The 13,432-nt window shown below is 50.9% G+C and overlaps 1 protein-coding gene across 1 annotated transcript; it reads left to right on the top strand.

The window, feature by feature from the left end:
- Positions 1 to 377: 377 nt before the first annotated feature.
- LOC146056579 (uncharacterized) lies at positions 378 to 6,074 on the top strand. Its single transcript, XM_083168411.1, has 2 exons — positions 378 to 837; positions 3,268 to 6,074. Exons 1-2 carry the CDS (start codon positions 420 to 422, stop codon positions 4,191 to 4,193), a joined length of 1,344 nt encoding a protein of 447 aa, XP_083024537.1. The 5' UTR covers positions 378 to 419; the 3' UTR covers positions 4,194 to 6,074.
- The last annotated feature ends 7,358 nt before the right edge of the window (positions 6,075 to 13,432 follow it).

Raw genomic sequence — 13,432 nt, 5'->3', positions numbered from 1 at the left:
AAGTGGATGACGCGGCCGGGCAACCGACCGCGTCACGCGCGAGGAGAGGCCGCGGCCGCAGCGCCGCAGCCTCTCCAGCTACAGGGGGGTCGGGCAGGGGTAGCGCCCGTGGTGCTGATAGTCGCGGGCGCGGGCAGGAGACCCGCGGCCCGCGTGGGACATTAATTCGCAGGGCGACCAGGTCAGGCACCCGCCAGGCGGGGCCTGATTCAGGCCTGGTCGCATCTGCTGCCCCCAGCGTTCCTGCACCACAGCAGTCAAGGGGTAGGCTTAGCATAAGGGCTAGGGACGCTCCCAGTGTTCCCAGGCGGGCGATTAGATCAACGCAGCCTGGGGTGGGATATAGACAGCCCTCAGTCACGCGCCCTACACGGGCGGTTAATGCATTAAGTGCCCCCACTGCCACCCCTACCAGGAGGATGGCAGCGTTAGCCCCTTTGCGGCTGGCAAAATGGCGCCTGTTGCAGGCTGCTAGGAGAATCCCTCAACAGCATACAGAGGGAGGGCCCTCAGTGGCTCCCACTAGTGGGGTCCCAACTGTAGCCCAGGCAACCCCGGGCCCCCGTGCCCCTATGGAGGGGGAGGATGCGCGACAGCTCCTGGCGCTGCTGTCATCTTTCTTGGGACAACCTCTAAATGCGGCGCCTTCCCCGGTGGCATCCCCGCCTCCCTTGCCCGTGCCCTCCACGTCGGCCCAAGCATCGATGGGAGCAGGTGTCACTCAAGCTCCTGAAGCTTCCACATCCACGGCTGCAGCTGTCCGGCCAGCCTCCACGGATGACCCTGCCCACGGTGGACCCTCGGAAATGAGCCTCGTGCCTCGGGACGGCACTTCAGGTGGGTCAAAAAGAAAGAGCAAACGGCGCAGGCGTAGGGACTCCCGCACCTCCTCCTCATCCTCGGGACGTTCAGGCTCAGAGACGTCCGGGGAGGAGGGTGGACGAAAGTCAAGGAGACGTCGGCGTCGCCACGGGCGACGTCGCCGTCATTCTAGTTCCAGTGGTAGCTCAGGGTCCCCCTTATACCCTAGAGGTCAGGTGGTGCAGTGTGAGAATACCGCTGTGCTTAGAGGCCTGAGACGCAGTGTGCAAGAGCGTATTAGAGATGGAAAATACGTGAATTTCTTTAAGATGACCGCACAGGATGAAAAAGATTATCGCGCAGCTATGCGAAAAGGAGGGATTGGGGAGGAGGCTTTTTGCACTTACCACAGGTGGCAAGCGGGTCTCTTCATGTTTGCAGCCTGTTACCTGGAAACTAGGCCCCAGGAACACATGAATGTAATGCGTTACATACACATGATGCATTCTATGTTCCTTACTGATGGGGACTCGACATGGCGATCCTATGACGAGAGTTTCAGAAGGAAACAGTCAGGGCTAGCAATCATGAACTTAGGCTGCAAGGATGTGGAGATCTGGATGGGCCCAAAACCCGCAGCTCCACCGACTGCGGCCCCCACCCCTCCTCCAAAGAAGGCCGCGACGCCCTTTCGCGCAGGAGGGGGGGCGGGGGGACCCTCCGCTGGGCGCTGCTATGGTTACAACGGGGCAGGCTGTTCCCTGGGGGCGCGATGCAAATACAAGCACTGTTGCACTAAGTGTTGGGGCCCCCACACGGCCAAAGAATGCAAGAAAGGAAAGCAGGGAGGCCCGCCGGCCGCGCAAGCAGCAGGCGGACACCCTCACTAAGGCCGTTTCCCCAATTAGACTCGACCGCATGGCCAGCTGGCTGGCGGCATACCCTCATAAGGAGGAGGCTTCCTTCTTGCGGTCAGGATTTGACGTAGGTTTTCGCCTTCCCATTGACGGGGAGGTGTCGACCTCGTCACCCCGAAATTTAAAATCTGCCATACAGATGCCCGGGGTGGTTTTGGATAAGGTGGCTAAGGAGGTTTCACTGGGTAGGATGATAGGTCCTTTCCAGTTCCCCCCAGTGGCCAATTTAGTCTTATCACCAGTGGGAGTGGTTCCCAAGAAGGCCCCGGGCAAGTATCGGCTCATTCAACACCTGTCACATCCTGTGGGCAGCTCGGTGAATGACGCCATCCCCGAAGAATTGTGCCGAGTTCGATACCAGTCTTTCGAACAGGCTTTAACAATGGTTCGGGGTTATGGCCTAGGGGCACTACTGGCAAAGATTGACATCGAGTCGGCCTTTCGCCTCCTCCCCCTGCACCCGGAGTCTTTTCGGTTCATGGGCTTTCGCCTCCCCACGGGTTTTTACGTGGACAGGTGCTTGCCCATGGGCTGTTCGATCTCCTGCGCCTTCTTCGAACGTTTCAGTAGCTTTTTGCACTGGTGCGTCGTTACGGGATCAGGGGAGTCCGGGGTGGCCCACTATCTGGATGACTTCCTGTGTGTGGGCCCCGCGGAATCATCGCGCTGTGGAACTTTGCTAGCATACATGCAGGGCCTGTTCCAGTATCTAGGGGTACCGGTGGCAGCTGACAAGACGGAGGGGCCGGTTTCCTGCCTTTCCTTCTTGGGCATCGAGATCGACACGATTGCCGGATGCTGCAGGTTGCCTCTGGACAAGCTGGCCCGTCTGAGGGCGGCAATATCCCTCGCGCTCCACACAGGTAAGCTGCAGCTGCGCCAAATGCAGTCTTTGTTGGGTCTGCTACATTTTGCGTGCAGGGTGATTCCCATGGGGCGGGTTTTCTGTAGAAAACTTGAGAGATCCGTCTCTGGGGTCAGGCATCCCTTGCATTTCATACGGCTCTCAGCCGAGCTGAAAAGGGACCTGCGAGTGTGGCTATCCTTCTTAGAGCATTTCAATGGGGTCCTCATATGGCCTTCCCCCCCCTGCGACAATCACCAACTGCAGTTGTTTACTGATGCCGCGGGAGGGGTGGGTTTTGGAGCTTTCCTGGATGGGTCATGGTGCGCAGCACCATGGCCTCCGGAGTGGTTCACCGAGGGCATCACAAAAAACTTGTTGCTCCTCGAGCTGCTTCCCATAGTGGTGGCTTTGGAGATATGGGGTGACAGGCTACGCAATGCTAGCATCATATTCTGGTGTGATAACCTGGGAGTAGTGCACGCTATCAACCGCCAGGGTTCCTCCTCCCTTCCAGTAGTTCGCCTCTTAGCGCGGCTGGTGCTAAAATGTTTGCTGCTAAACATTAACTTCGTGGCAAGACATATTCCCGGGGTGGATAACTCCGTGGCGGACGCCTTGTCCAGGGCTGACTGGGCAAAGTTCAGGGCCCTGGCACCTCATGCTGATCCCGTTGGTGAATGTTGTCCCTCTTATGTTTGGCAGATGATCAGGCCGGAATGGAGGGGCTAGCCATGCGGGCTATTGCACCCACGACGCTGCAGTGCTATCGGGCTGGTTGGCAGGAGTGGGAACAGTTTCGGCTGTCGGCCCCTCAAGCAGGTAAGACACCTAATGCGGCCATGGTGGCCTTCGTATGGAGTTTATACTCCTTAGGTCGTTCTGTCGCTTCAGTGCGCAGGATACTGGCGGGGGTGTCTTTCTTTTCTGCTTTGCAGGGTAGGGCGGACCCGTCCCGGTCGTTTTTGGTGTCGAGAGCATTACGTGGCTGGCGGAGAGCCTCGCCGGCGCCCCCAGACCGGAGACGCCCGATTGATATGGCATTGCTACCAGCTTTGCTGGACGCCCTAGGGGACATTTGTTGGCCTGCCTACGAGGTCCTTTTGTTCCGAACGGCGTTTGCAATGGCATATCACGGGGCCTTCAGGGTGGGAGAGCTGGTGGCTCCGTCAAAACGGGCTCCTTCACCTTTGTCCGTGGACGATGTAGTGGTCCAAGAGGATTCGGTGCTGTGTCACCTGCGACGATCCAAGACAGACCAGGCTGGTAGGGGGAGATGGCTGTCCCTGCTCCCATGTACGGTGGAGGGGGCGTGCCCTGTGGCGCTGACCACGGCCTGGACACAGGCACGCCCGGATCTGCCTGGTGCTTGGTTGATGCATGAGGACGGGTCGCCTCTCACCAAATACCAATTTGGGCACGTCTTGGGACGGGCGCTGGAGGCCATAGGCCTTGATTCGAAGGAATTTGGGTCGCATTCCTTCCGGATCGGGGCTGCTACCTCGGCGGCTGCGGAGGGCCGCTCCGACGCAGAGATTCAATCTCTGGGTCGATGGCGCTCGGCAGCATTCCGAAGGTACATTCGGCCGTCTCTATCTATCACTGATCACCATGGTCGACTGGACGCATAAGCGCTCGCCAACTTCCAGTGGGGGCCTTGAGGTGTGTTTTCGCATCCGCCCGGGGGCACAATTTGGCTATAATTACAATCTGGCATGGCGTACTTGGTAGTTTACTCCGGGCGGTGTGTTTTGTGCCTCAAGAGCTGGTCGGCCACGGTTTTTCCTCCTCCCTTCTTCATAACCTATGCAGCGTGTGAGTGCAATGACGAGTACCTTCATCCAACTAACTAACTTTTTGTGTGCATATTTCAGATCGACGGGACGTTAAGTCCGTGTGGATGTTGGGCCATTCATTTGTGTATTGGGCCTCGCAGGCAATGAACGCCTCTGATGTATGCATGTTTCCACAGGCGGGGGAGGTTAGGTGGTTGGGTGTTAGGGGCATGAAATGGTGTTCACTGCAGGCCCGAATGATCAGTGCCGTTAAGCAGTTTGGGGTCCCGGAGGTCATCATATTCCACCTTGGCGGGAATGACCTCGGACAGGGATCTGTCCTGGAGCTGCGCTCCATGATTGTCCGGGACCTCCACATCATAGCCCAGGTGTTGCCGTCATGCAGGTTGGTGTGGTCCTCCATGATATCCAGGATAGTGTGGAGGGCAGCGAGATCATGCACCAGCATAGAGCGTTCACGCAAGAAGGTGAACTCTATGGTGGCGAGATACCTGTTAGCTAATGGCGGGGGTGTCATTTGGCACAACGCCATTAGTTTCCAGCGCCCTGAGCTCTACAGGAGCGACGGTGTACATTTGAGCCCTGAAGGTATGGCTTTGTTTTTAGGCAATATTTTTGCCTGGTTAGCGACGCGGTGCTGAGCGTTTTTTCTTGGTGGTGGCGGTGGCTGCGGCCTAGGGCCTGGCTGTGGCGGTAAAGAACGGTCATGCTTTAAGAACTCTGTATGTGTGTAGGTAGTGGGGTACACTCTCCCTCGACAACGATTGTCATGGGCCACGCTTCTGCCCGGGGGATGGCCGTCACCACCAGGCCTGGTGGTCGACCAGGGAGAGTGGTCATCCAGCGTTGTATGTATGACTTAGTGATCTTTAACCCCCTCCTTCCTATAATGACCGTTCTTTGGTGCCGCCACCATTCATAGTCTTAGTTTAGTTTAACTTGTCAAATAAATTTGACATTCTGTTTTTGAAACGCCAGCACTTGTGTCGTGTCTTTATTTTAGGATAAGTTTATTAAGATAAGGTTATAGATAAGTTAGATAATTAATGGTATCAACAGCAGGTGGGATCAAGGGGATACCCGATGGTGAGTTTAAGAAACACAGAAGGCTGATTAAGCCTGAAGGGACATAAACCACTAAGGGTTCTCTTAGGGTACACCATGCTGTTGGTCACATGACTATGTTGATGAGGATGGGCATAAGGCCTATCAGGACAGGGGGGAGGGTCCAAGCAGGGTAGGAAGGATCACGCTGTTAGAGTGATCTGCCCCTGTCCAAGAAGCCCCACCCACCCTTCCCTTTTTCTTTTCCTCTTCGGCGGCGGTAAAGAACGGTCATGCTTTAAGAACTCTGTATGTGTGTAGGTAGTGGGGTACACTCTCCCTCGACAACGATTGTCATGGGCCACGCTTCTGCCCGGGGGATGGCCGTCACCACCAGGCCTGGTGGTCGACCAGGGAGAGTGGTCATCCAGCGTTGTATGTATGACTTAGTGATCTTTAACCCCCTCCTTCCTATAATGACCGTTCTTTGGTGCCGCCACCATTCATAGTCTTAGTTTAGTTTAACTTGTCAAATAAATTTGACATTCTGTTTTTGAAACGCCAGCACTTGTGTCGTGTCTTTATTTTAGGATAAGTTTATTAAGATAAGGTTATAGATAAGTTAGATAATTAATGGTATCAACAGCAGGTGGGATCAAGGGGATACCCGATGGTGAGTTTATGCCAATTACACATTATGCTGAACACCATGATGCCAGTTACACATTACGCCCAACACTGCGATGCTAATTACTCAATACACCGCACACTGTGATGCTAATTACACATTATGCCACACACCTCTGTCTTGAAAAAGTTCCCAGCATACAACAGGGGACGAAACGCGTTGACACGTTACTATTGTTGTACCTGAGAAGGTGATCCAGCCAGCTACATCACAGCAAAGCTTCACGGAGGCAGTGACAGCCGTATAACATCACCGGCGAGCAGCCGCCTCACGTGTATCCAGCCAGCAGCACAAACTCTGTGCGAACACCAACGGCACTTAGCCGCTTCAAGCCCCACACCTCCAGCCTCATTCGAGCGTGCATCCCCGCTCCCTCCTCCTCCCCCGGGCTTACTGCCGACTGTGCACTTATCCATCTCCAGCTGAAGTGCGGCTCATCTCCATCCTGAGCTGCCGGCCATCAGCTGCGCACAGCCCAAACCACGACATACAGAGGAGATCGGGGTTCAGTACAGGACGGCGCAACACCCACTATAACCGCTCCTTACCGCCGCAGATTGAGCGGTGGTTTCCAGCCCACACTGCGGGGAGGTTTTGCCGGCGTGCTGCCGAGTGGAGTAGCTATTTCATCTGTGGGATTCCCTAGTTCAACCAAACGGGATCGCCTGCAAAATACCTACCAACTACCCCCAAAGGACTTCACTACGTTGGTGAGCATACAATATATGTGACTGCTTAATACCATAGATATATATTCGACTGGCCAGTCCTATAAAACCGGACTTTAAAAAGATTTTCTGCCTCAATTACTACCTGCAGAAAACCATCAGCTCTAAGCTATATTCTATCTCAATTTCCGCTGAGCTTATAAATATATTTTGCTGTGAAGCTATTTAAGCTATCTAGCTGTCTAGATTGGGATCCCAACTCTTACTACATTCCTAAATTTAATTTTTATTTATTTATCATTGTATATGTATTTGTAATTTTATGTGTTTTTTCTAGATAAAGATTTATATATAAAAAAGGCTACAGTGTGTCCTGCATTCATCTTTATACAGTCATTTAGTGCCTAATTATCTTTAATCAGCAGCGCAATTCACTCCTACTCCCCCCATCTATCTCTTCTATTTCCGTGCGCCTAGACGGGCTCACAGGAGTATATGCTGCAGCTGAAGGATTTCCTTATGCACCACCTTTAGATATATCTAGATAAATTGGAATTGCCGAGCGCCAGGTAGTGTGTATCTAGGTGCCCCTTTTAGGGTCACTCTACTTCACACAACACCCCCTATTTCAGTTACACATTACGCCCAACACTGCGATGCTAATTACTCAATACACCGCACACTGTGATGCTAATTACACATTATGCCACACACCTTGATGCCCATTACACCCTATACTGTGATGGCAATTACCCAATGCTCCCCACACCGTAATGTCCATTACGCCCCATACCATAATGCCCATTACACCGCACAATGTGATGTCCACAGTGCCAGATATGCCCCCACAGTGCAAGATATTCCGCCACAGTGCCAAATACACATATGCCCCCACAGTGCCAGACACAAATGCCGCCACAGTGCCAGATATTCTGCCACAGTGCCAAATACGCATATTCCTCCACAGTGCCAGATATGCCCCCAGAGTGCCAGAGACTCATATGCCCTAACAGTGCTAGAGACACATATGCCCCCACAGTGCCAGAGACACATATGCCCCCACAGTGCCAGCGACACATATGCCCCCCACAGTGCCAGAGACACATATGCCCCCCACAGTGCCAGAGCCACATATGGCCCCACAGTGCCAGAGCCACATATGCCCCCACAGTGCCAGAGACACATATGCCCCCACAGTGCCAGAGACACATATGCCCCCACAGTGCCAGATACACATATGCCCCCACAGTGCCAGATACACATATGCCCCCACAGTGCCAAATACACATATGCCCCACAGTGCCAGATACACATATGCCCCCACAGTGCCAAATACACATATGCCCCACTGTGCCAGATACACATATGCCCCCACAGTGCCAAATACATATATGCCCCCACAGTGACACATATGCCCCCCACAGTGCCAGAGCCACATATATGCCCCCCACAGTGCCAGTTACACATGCCCCCCACAGTGCCAGAGTTACACATATGCCCCCCACAGTGCCAGAGCCACATATATGCCCCCCACAGTGCCAGTTACACATGCCCCCACACAGTGCCAGATATGCCCCCACAGTGACAGAAACACATATGCTGGGGGGAGGGAGGGGGGGGAGAGCGCTTACCCACTCACTAGCTGCGGGACGTGCTGTGGCTGGATCAGCTTCTCCAGCCATCCTGCGCTGGCCGCAGCTTCCAGAACACGGCCACGGCTACAGGAAAATGGCCGCCGGCCTCCTCCACTGAGAATATGTCCTCAGTGCAGGGGACCGGCGGCCATTTTCCTGTAGCCGCGGCCGTGTTCTGGAAGCCGCGGCCAGTGCAGGAATGCTGGAGAAGCTGATCCAGCCGCAGCACGGCCCGCAGCCAGTGGGTGGGTAAGCGGCCCGGGGGGCATATGGCACTCTGCCCCCCGGCCCAGCCCGCCCCTGGCGGTGATAGTATAGTGTGTGTGTGTGTGTATCAGGTGCAGGGTAGCGGTGATAGCAGAGCCAGATTAAGGTCTAAATGGGCCTGGAGCTGAAAATGATCAAGGGTCTATTATGCACAATAATAGGGGTTGCAGCCAGCACCTAATAATGTGGGAGGCGTGACCAGTATTCTATTTGGGTGGTCTGCTGATGGGTGTGTCTCTATTTGTGTAAATACTTTCAACTAATTATATATGCCTGGAAAAGGCAGGGGGCTGGCATAAGAAAAATGCAGGGAGATATATTGGTGCACCCGCAGGACGCCGATGTCCTAAGATAATTGCGGGGTGAGGCGGCACTCCAGTCATAAAAAAATACTGAAAACCGAAACTTGGTAGACAATATGTCAGCACCTTGTATGTGGTCACCTAAGTTTACCACACCATATACTCCTTCTACAAATCATGCAACACAATAGTAACCCCTTATACTATACTTGCTTCTTACACATTATGCCACATGGAATGAGACAAAATTCACACCGATTGTGCAAAAATTCACACTATGGCACACAGATTGTGTCAAAATTCACGTTATTCTACACAGATTAAGGCAAAATTCACATTTTGCCACATGGATTGAGCCAAAATACACACTATACCAGGCATGTCCAAACAGTGGCCCTCCACGTCCCAGCATGCCTTGACATAGTTTTAGCATTCCCTAATTGCAAAACTGTGGCAATGCATGATGGGACTTGTAGTTTCACAGCTGGCGGGCCATAGTTTGGTCATGCCTGCACTATACCAAACAGATTGAGCAATAATGCAAAATATGCTTAATAAATAGGGGCATTGCACGCCAAAGGCGCACATTAAAAATTTACACCATAATGCCCATTACATGTTAAGCCTCACACCATAATCTCCATTACGTATTATGCCAAACACCATAATGCCTATTAAAAATTATGCTACATAAGTGTTGCTTACCTACATGTTCATTGCCAGGGGTTCCATGTTCATTGCCAGGGGTTCCATGCTCATTGCCAGATTGAAGGCCCAGCGATTTGGGTTCGACTGAGTTTCTGTGATGCTGTAGGGGGAACTGGCAGCCGTTGGAACCGGGTGGAGGTCGGAATTAGCGGGTCCTATGTTATCCTATGGGGAAAACGTTCCAGGTTTGCCTGGCGGTATCTCCGGTTTTCGGGAGGCTAGCGATGCAGGGCTGGTCTCGTTGGAAAGCCCTGTCCCTTAGCTACAAAATGGGCCTATTTGGAGAGTGGGCCTGGAGCTATAGCTCCATCAGGCCCATTGTTAATCTGGCTCTGATTGGACTTGTTTAATGCAATGCATCTGTGTAACTTCACATGCATTCGCCTCATGCTGTAACTACTGTGCATAACAATTTGGAAACATGGCATACAGTGTGTATCTATCATTTGTTGTCTAAGCCATGTTTCCCATATTTTCCCTTGCAAGATACAAGCCTGTTTGATTGTGTGGGTCACTTTTTAGCTAAAATCATCCTACGGGCCTAACTGCATATGCTAAAGCCTCCCTATTTTGAATGGCGTAGTGGCCCCTGCAACCTCTAAAAGTAACAGGACTTACTTCCCCAATAACCTGCTAACTCACCCCTGAAATACTTACTTATTCACTCTATTTTGTTCATTTGATTCATTTCTAATTTGAAAAGCCAATTTTTGTGGGGCAAGAAATGTGCGTCTTTAAATGGTGATTTCTACGATACCCCACTTTTGCGTGTCGGACCTTGAATTTTTCCGGAAACGCAGAAGAAATGCAATTTTCAGGAGAAACAAGACGTACATCCTCCCCCTCTGAAACTGACAGAAGCAGACAAGCACAGAGAGTTCCGTTGGTCTGTCTGTGATGTCATAAAGGGCCTGCTGATCAATGGCCAGCTTTCTGATTGGCTGCTGTATTTGATTGACAGATTGAATCTGCCAGCTGATTGGCTGTCTAGCCTAAACTGCATTACATACCCCTGATGGTACCACTGGCTAAGACTCCAACTCAGCTCATTGATTGATTAAAAATTTAGAACAATTGATTGATGAAGGCAGGCAGGCTGGCCATTTTGGAACGTTCATTGGACTCAGAGCCAGATTAAGGTCTAAATGGGCCTGGAGCTAAAAATGGGGCCTATTATGTGCAATAATAGGGGTTGCGGCCAGCACCTAATAATGTGGGAAGCGTGACCAGTGTTCTGTTTGGGTGGTCTGCTCATGGGTGTGTCTCTATTTATGTAAATACTTTCAACTAATTATATATGCCTGGAAAAGGCAGGGGGCTGGCATAAGAAAAATGCAGGGAGATATATTGGCGGGTGCACTCCAAAGGTGCACCCGCAGGACACCGATGTCCTAAGATACTTGCGGGGTGAGGCGGCACTCCAGTCATAAAAAAATACTGAAAACCGAAACTTGGTAGACAATATGTCAGCACCTTTTATGTGGTAACCTAAGTTTACCACACCATATACTCCTTCTACAAATCATGCAACACAATAGTAACCCCTTATACTATACTTGCTTCTTACACATTATGCCACATGGAATGAGACAAAATTCACACCGATTGAGCAAAAATTCACACTATGGCACACAGATTGAGTCAAAATTCACGTTATTCCACACAGATTAAGGCAAAATTCACATTTTGCCACATGGATTGAGCCAAAATACACACTATACCAGGCATGTCCAAACAGTGGCCCTCCAGCTGTTGTGAAACTACACGTCCCAGCATGCCTTGACACAGTTTTAGCATTCCCTAATTGCAAAACTGTGGCAATGCATGATGGGACTTGTAGTTTCACAGCTGGAGGGCCATAGTTTGGACATGCCTGCACTATACCAAACAGATTGAGCAATAATGCAAAATATGCTTAATAAATAGGGGCATTGCGCACCAAAGGCGCACATTAAAAATTTACACCATAATGCCCATTACATGTTAAGCCTCACACCATAATCTCCATCACGTATTATGCCAAACACCATAATGCCTATTAAAAATTATGCTACATAAATGTTGCTTACCTACATGTTCATTGCCAGGGGTTCCATGTTCATTGCCAGGGGTTCCATGCTCATTGCCAAATTGAAGGCCCAGCGATTTGGGTTCGACTGAGATCAACCTCGAGTTTCTGTGATGCTGTAGGCGGAACTGGCAGCCGTTGGAACCGGGTGGAGTTCGGAATTAGCGGGTCCTATGTTATCCTATGGGGAAAACGTTCCAGGTTTGCCTGGCGGTATCTCCGGTTTTCGGGGGGCTAGCGATGCAGGGCTGGTCTCGTTGGAAAGCCCTGACCCTCAGCTATTTGGAGAGTGGGCCTGGAGCTATAGCTCCATCAGGCCCATTGTTAATCCGGCTCTGGGTGATAGTATAGTGTGCATTGGGAGCGGGTGCAGGGTTAGCAGTGATAGTATAGTGTGCATGGGGAGTGGGTGCAGGGTTAGCGGTGATAGTATAGTGTGTGGGGAGCAGGGGCAGGGTTAGTGGCAGTACAGTATGTGTGTGGATCGGGTGCAGAGGTAGCGGTGATAGTATAGTGTGGGGGAGCAGGTGCAGGGTTAGCGGCAGTATAGTGTGTGTGTGTGTGTGGGGAGCAGGTACAAGGTTAGCAGTGATAGTATAGTGTGCATGGGGCGCAGGTGCAGGGTTAGCAGTGATAGGATGGTGTGCATGGGGAGTGGGTGCAGGGTTAGCAGTGATATACAATGCAGTGTTGGGGGCGGTGGCACTCAGAAATAAATACAAGACTGCAGGCGGTGTGAGTTACCGACGCTTCAAAGCCAGTGGGCTTTTTTATCAAGGTGCTGGCAAGAATGTTCCTTAGAAATAAATACAGACCGACGCCCGACGTTTCAGAGTGCCACCTACCCCAACGCTACACTATATATATATATATATATATATATATATATATATATATATATATATATATATATATATATATATATATAAAAGTAGAAAGAAAGGAGGCGCACCATAGTGTAGTATTTTAGATTTTAAAACAACAATCCTTTACTGATGGGTAAAAAACACTCACAAGAGTATATGTGTTATATCGCTATAACACAGTTTTCGCATAAAACATAGTATGACGGAGTATATCACCGCATTGGCAGAAAACACGTTTTCTGCCAATGCGGTGATATACTCCGTCATACTATGTTTTATGCGAAAACTGTGTTATAGCGATATAACACATATACTCTTGTGAGTGTTTTTTACCCATCAGTAAAGGATTGTTGTTTTAAAATCTAAAATACTACACTATGGTGCGCCTCCTTTCTTTCTACTTTTCTATGCATACAGCTTGGGCTAGTTGGAAGAGCCCTTTATAAGGAGAGCAGCACAAGCCTGAAATAAATATCTCCTGGATGATATTTGTGATCTACAGACGATCAGCGCTTTAAGGATACTCTTTGTTGCATATATATATATATATATATAATATATATATATATATATATATATATATATATTGTACCGGAGACACTCACCAGTCTCAGGGCCGGCTCTACCATTAGGCAGCTTTAGGCAGCTGCCTAGGGCGCCAGGATCTGGGGGGGCGCCATCAAGTCTGCCTATCAAAAAAATCAAGGATATCTATGAGGATCCTTGTTGTACTTAATGCAGGTGGCGTCTGTGGAACTTCTAAGACCTCACCTCCATACTTTCCCTTGAGGCATAATTCCCTACTTAGCTGCCCCCTCTTCCTTGTACT

Source organism: Crinia signifera, unplaced genomic scaffold (genome assembly GCF_055691185.1).
Source record: "Crinia signifera unplaced genomic scaffold, ASM5569118v1 HAP2_SCAFFOLD_83, whole genome shotgun sequence".
In the NCBI taxonomy this organism is placed as follows: domain Eukaryota; kingdom Metazoa; phylum Chordata; class Amphibia; order Anura; family Myobatrachidae; genus Crinia; species Crinia signifera.
The sequence above is the reverse complement of the archived record's forward strand: the minus strand, read 5'-3'. Positions and strand labels throughout refer to the sequence as shown.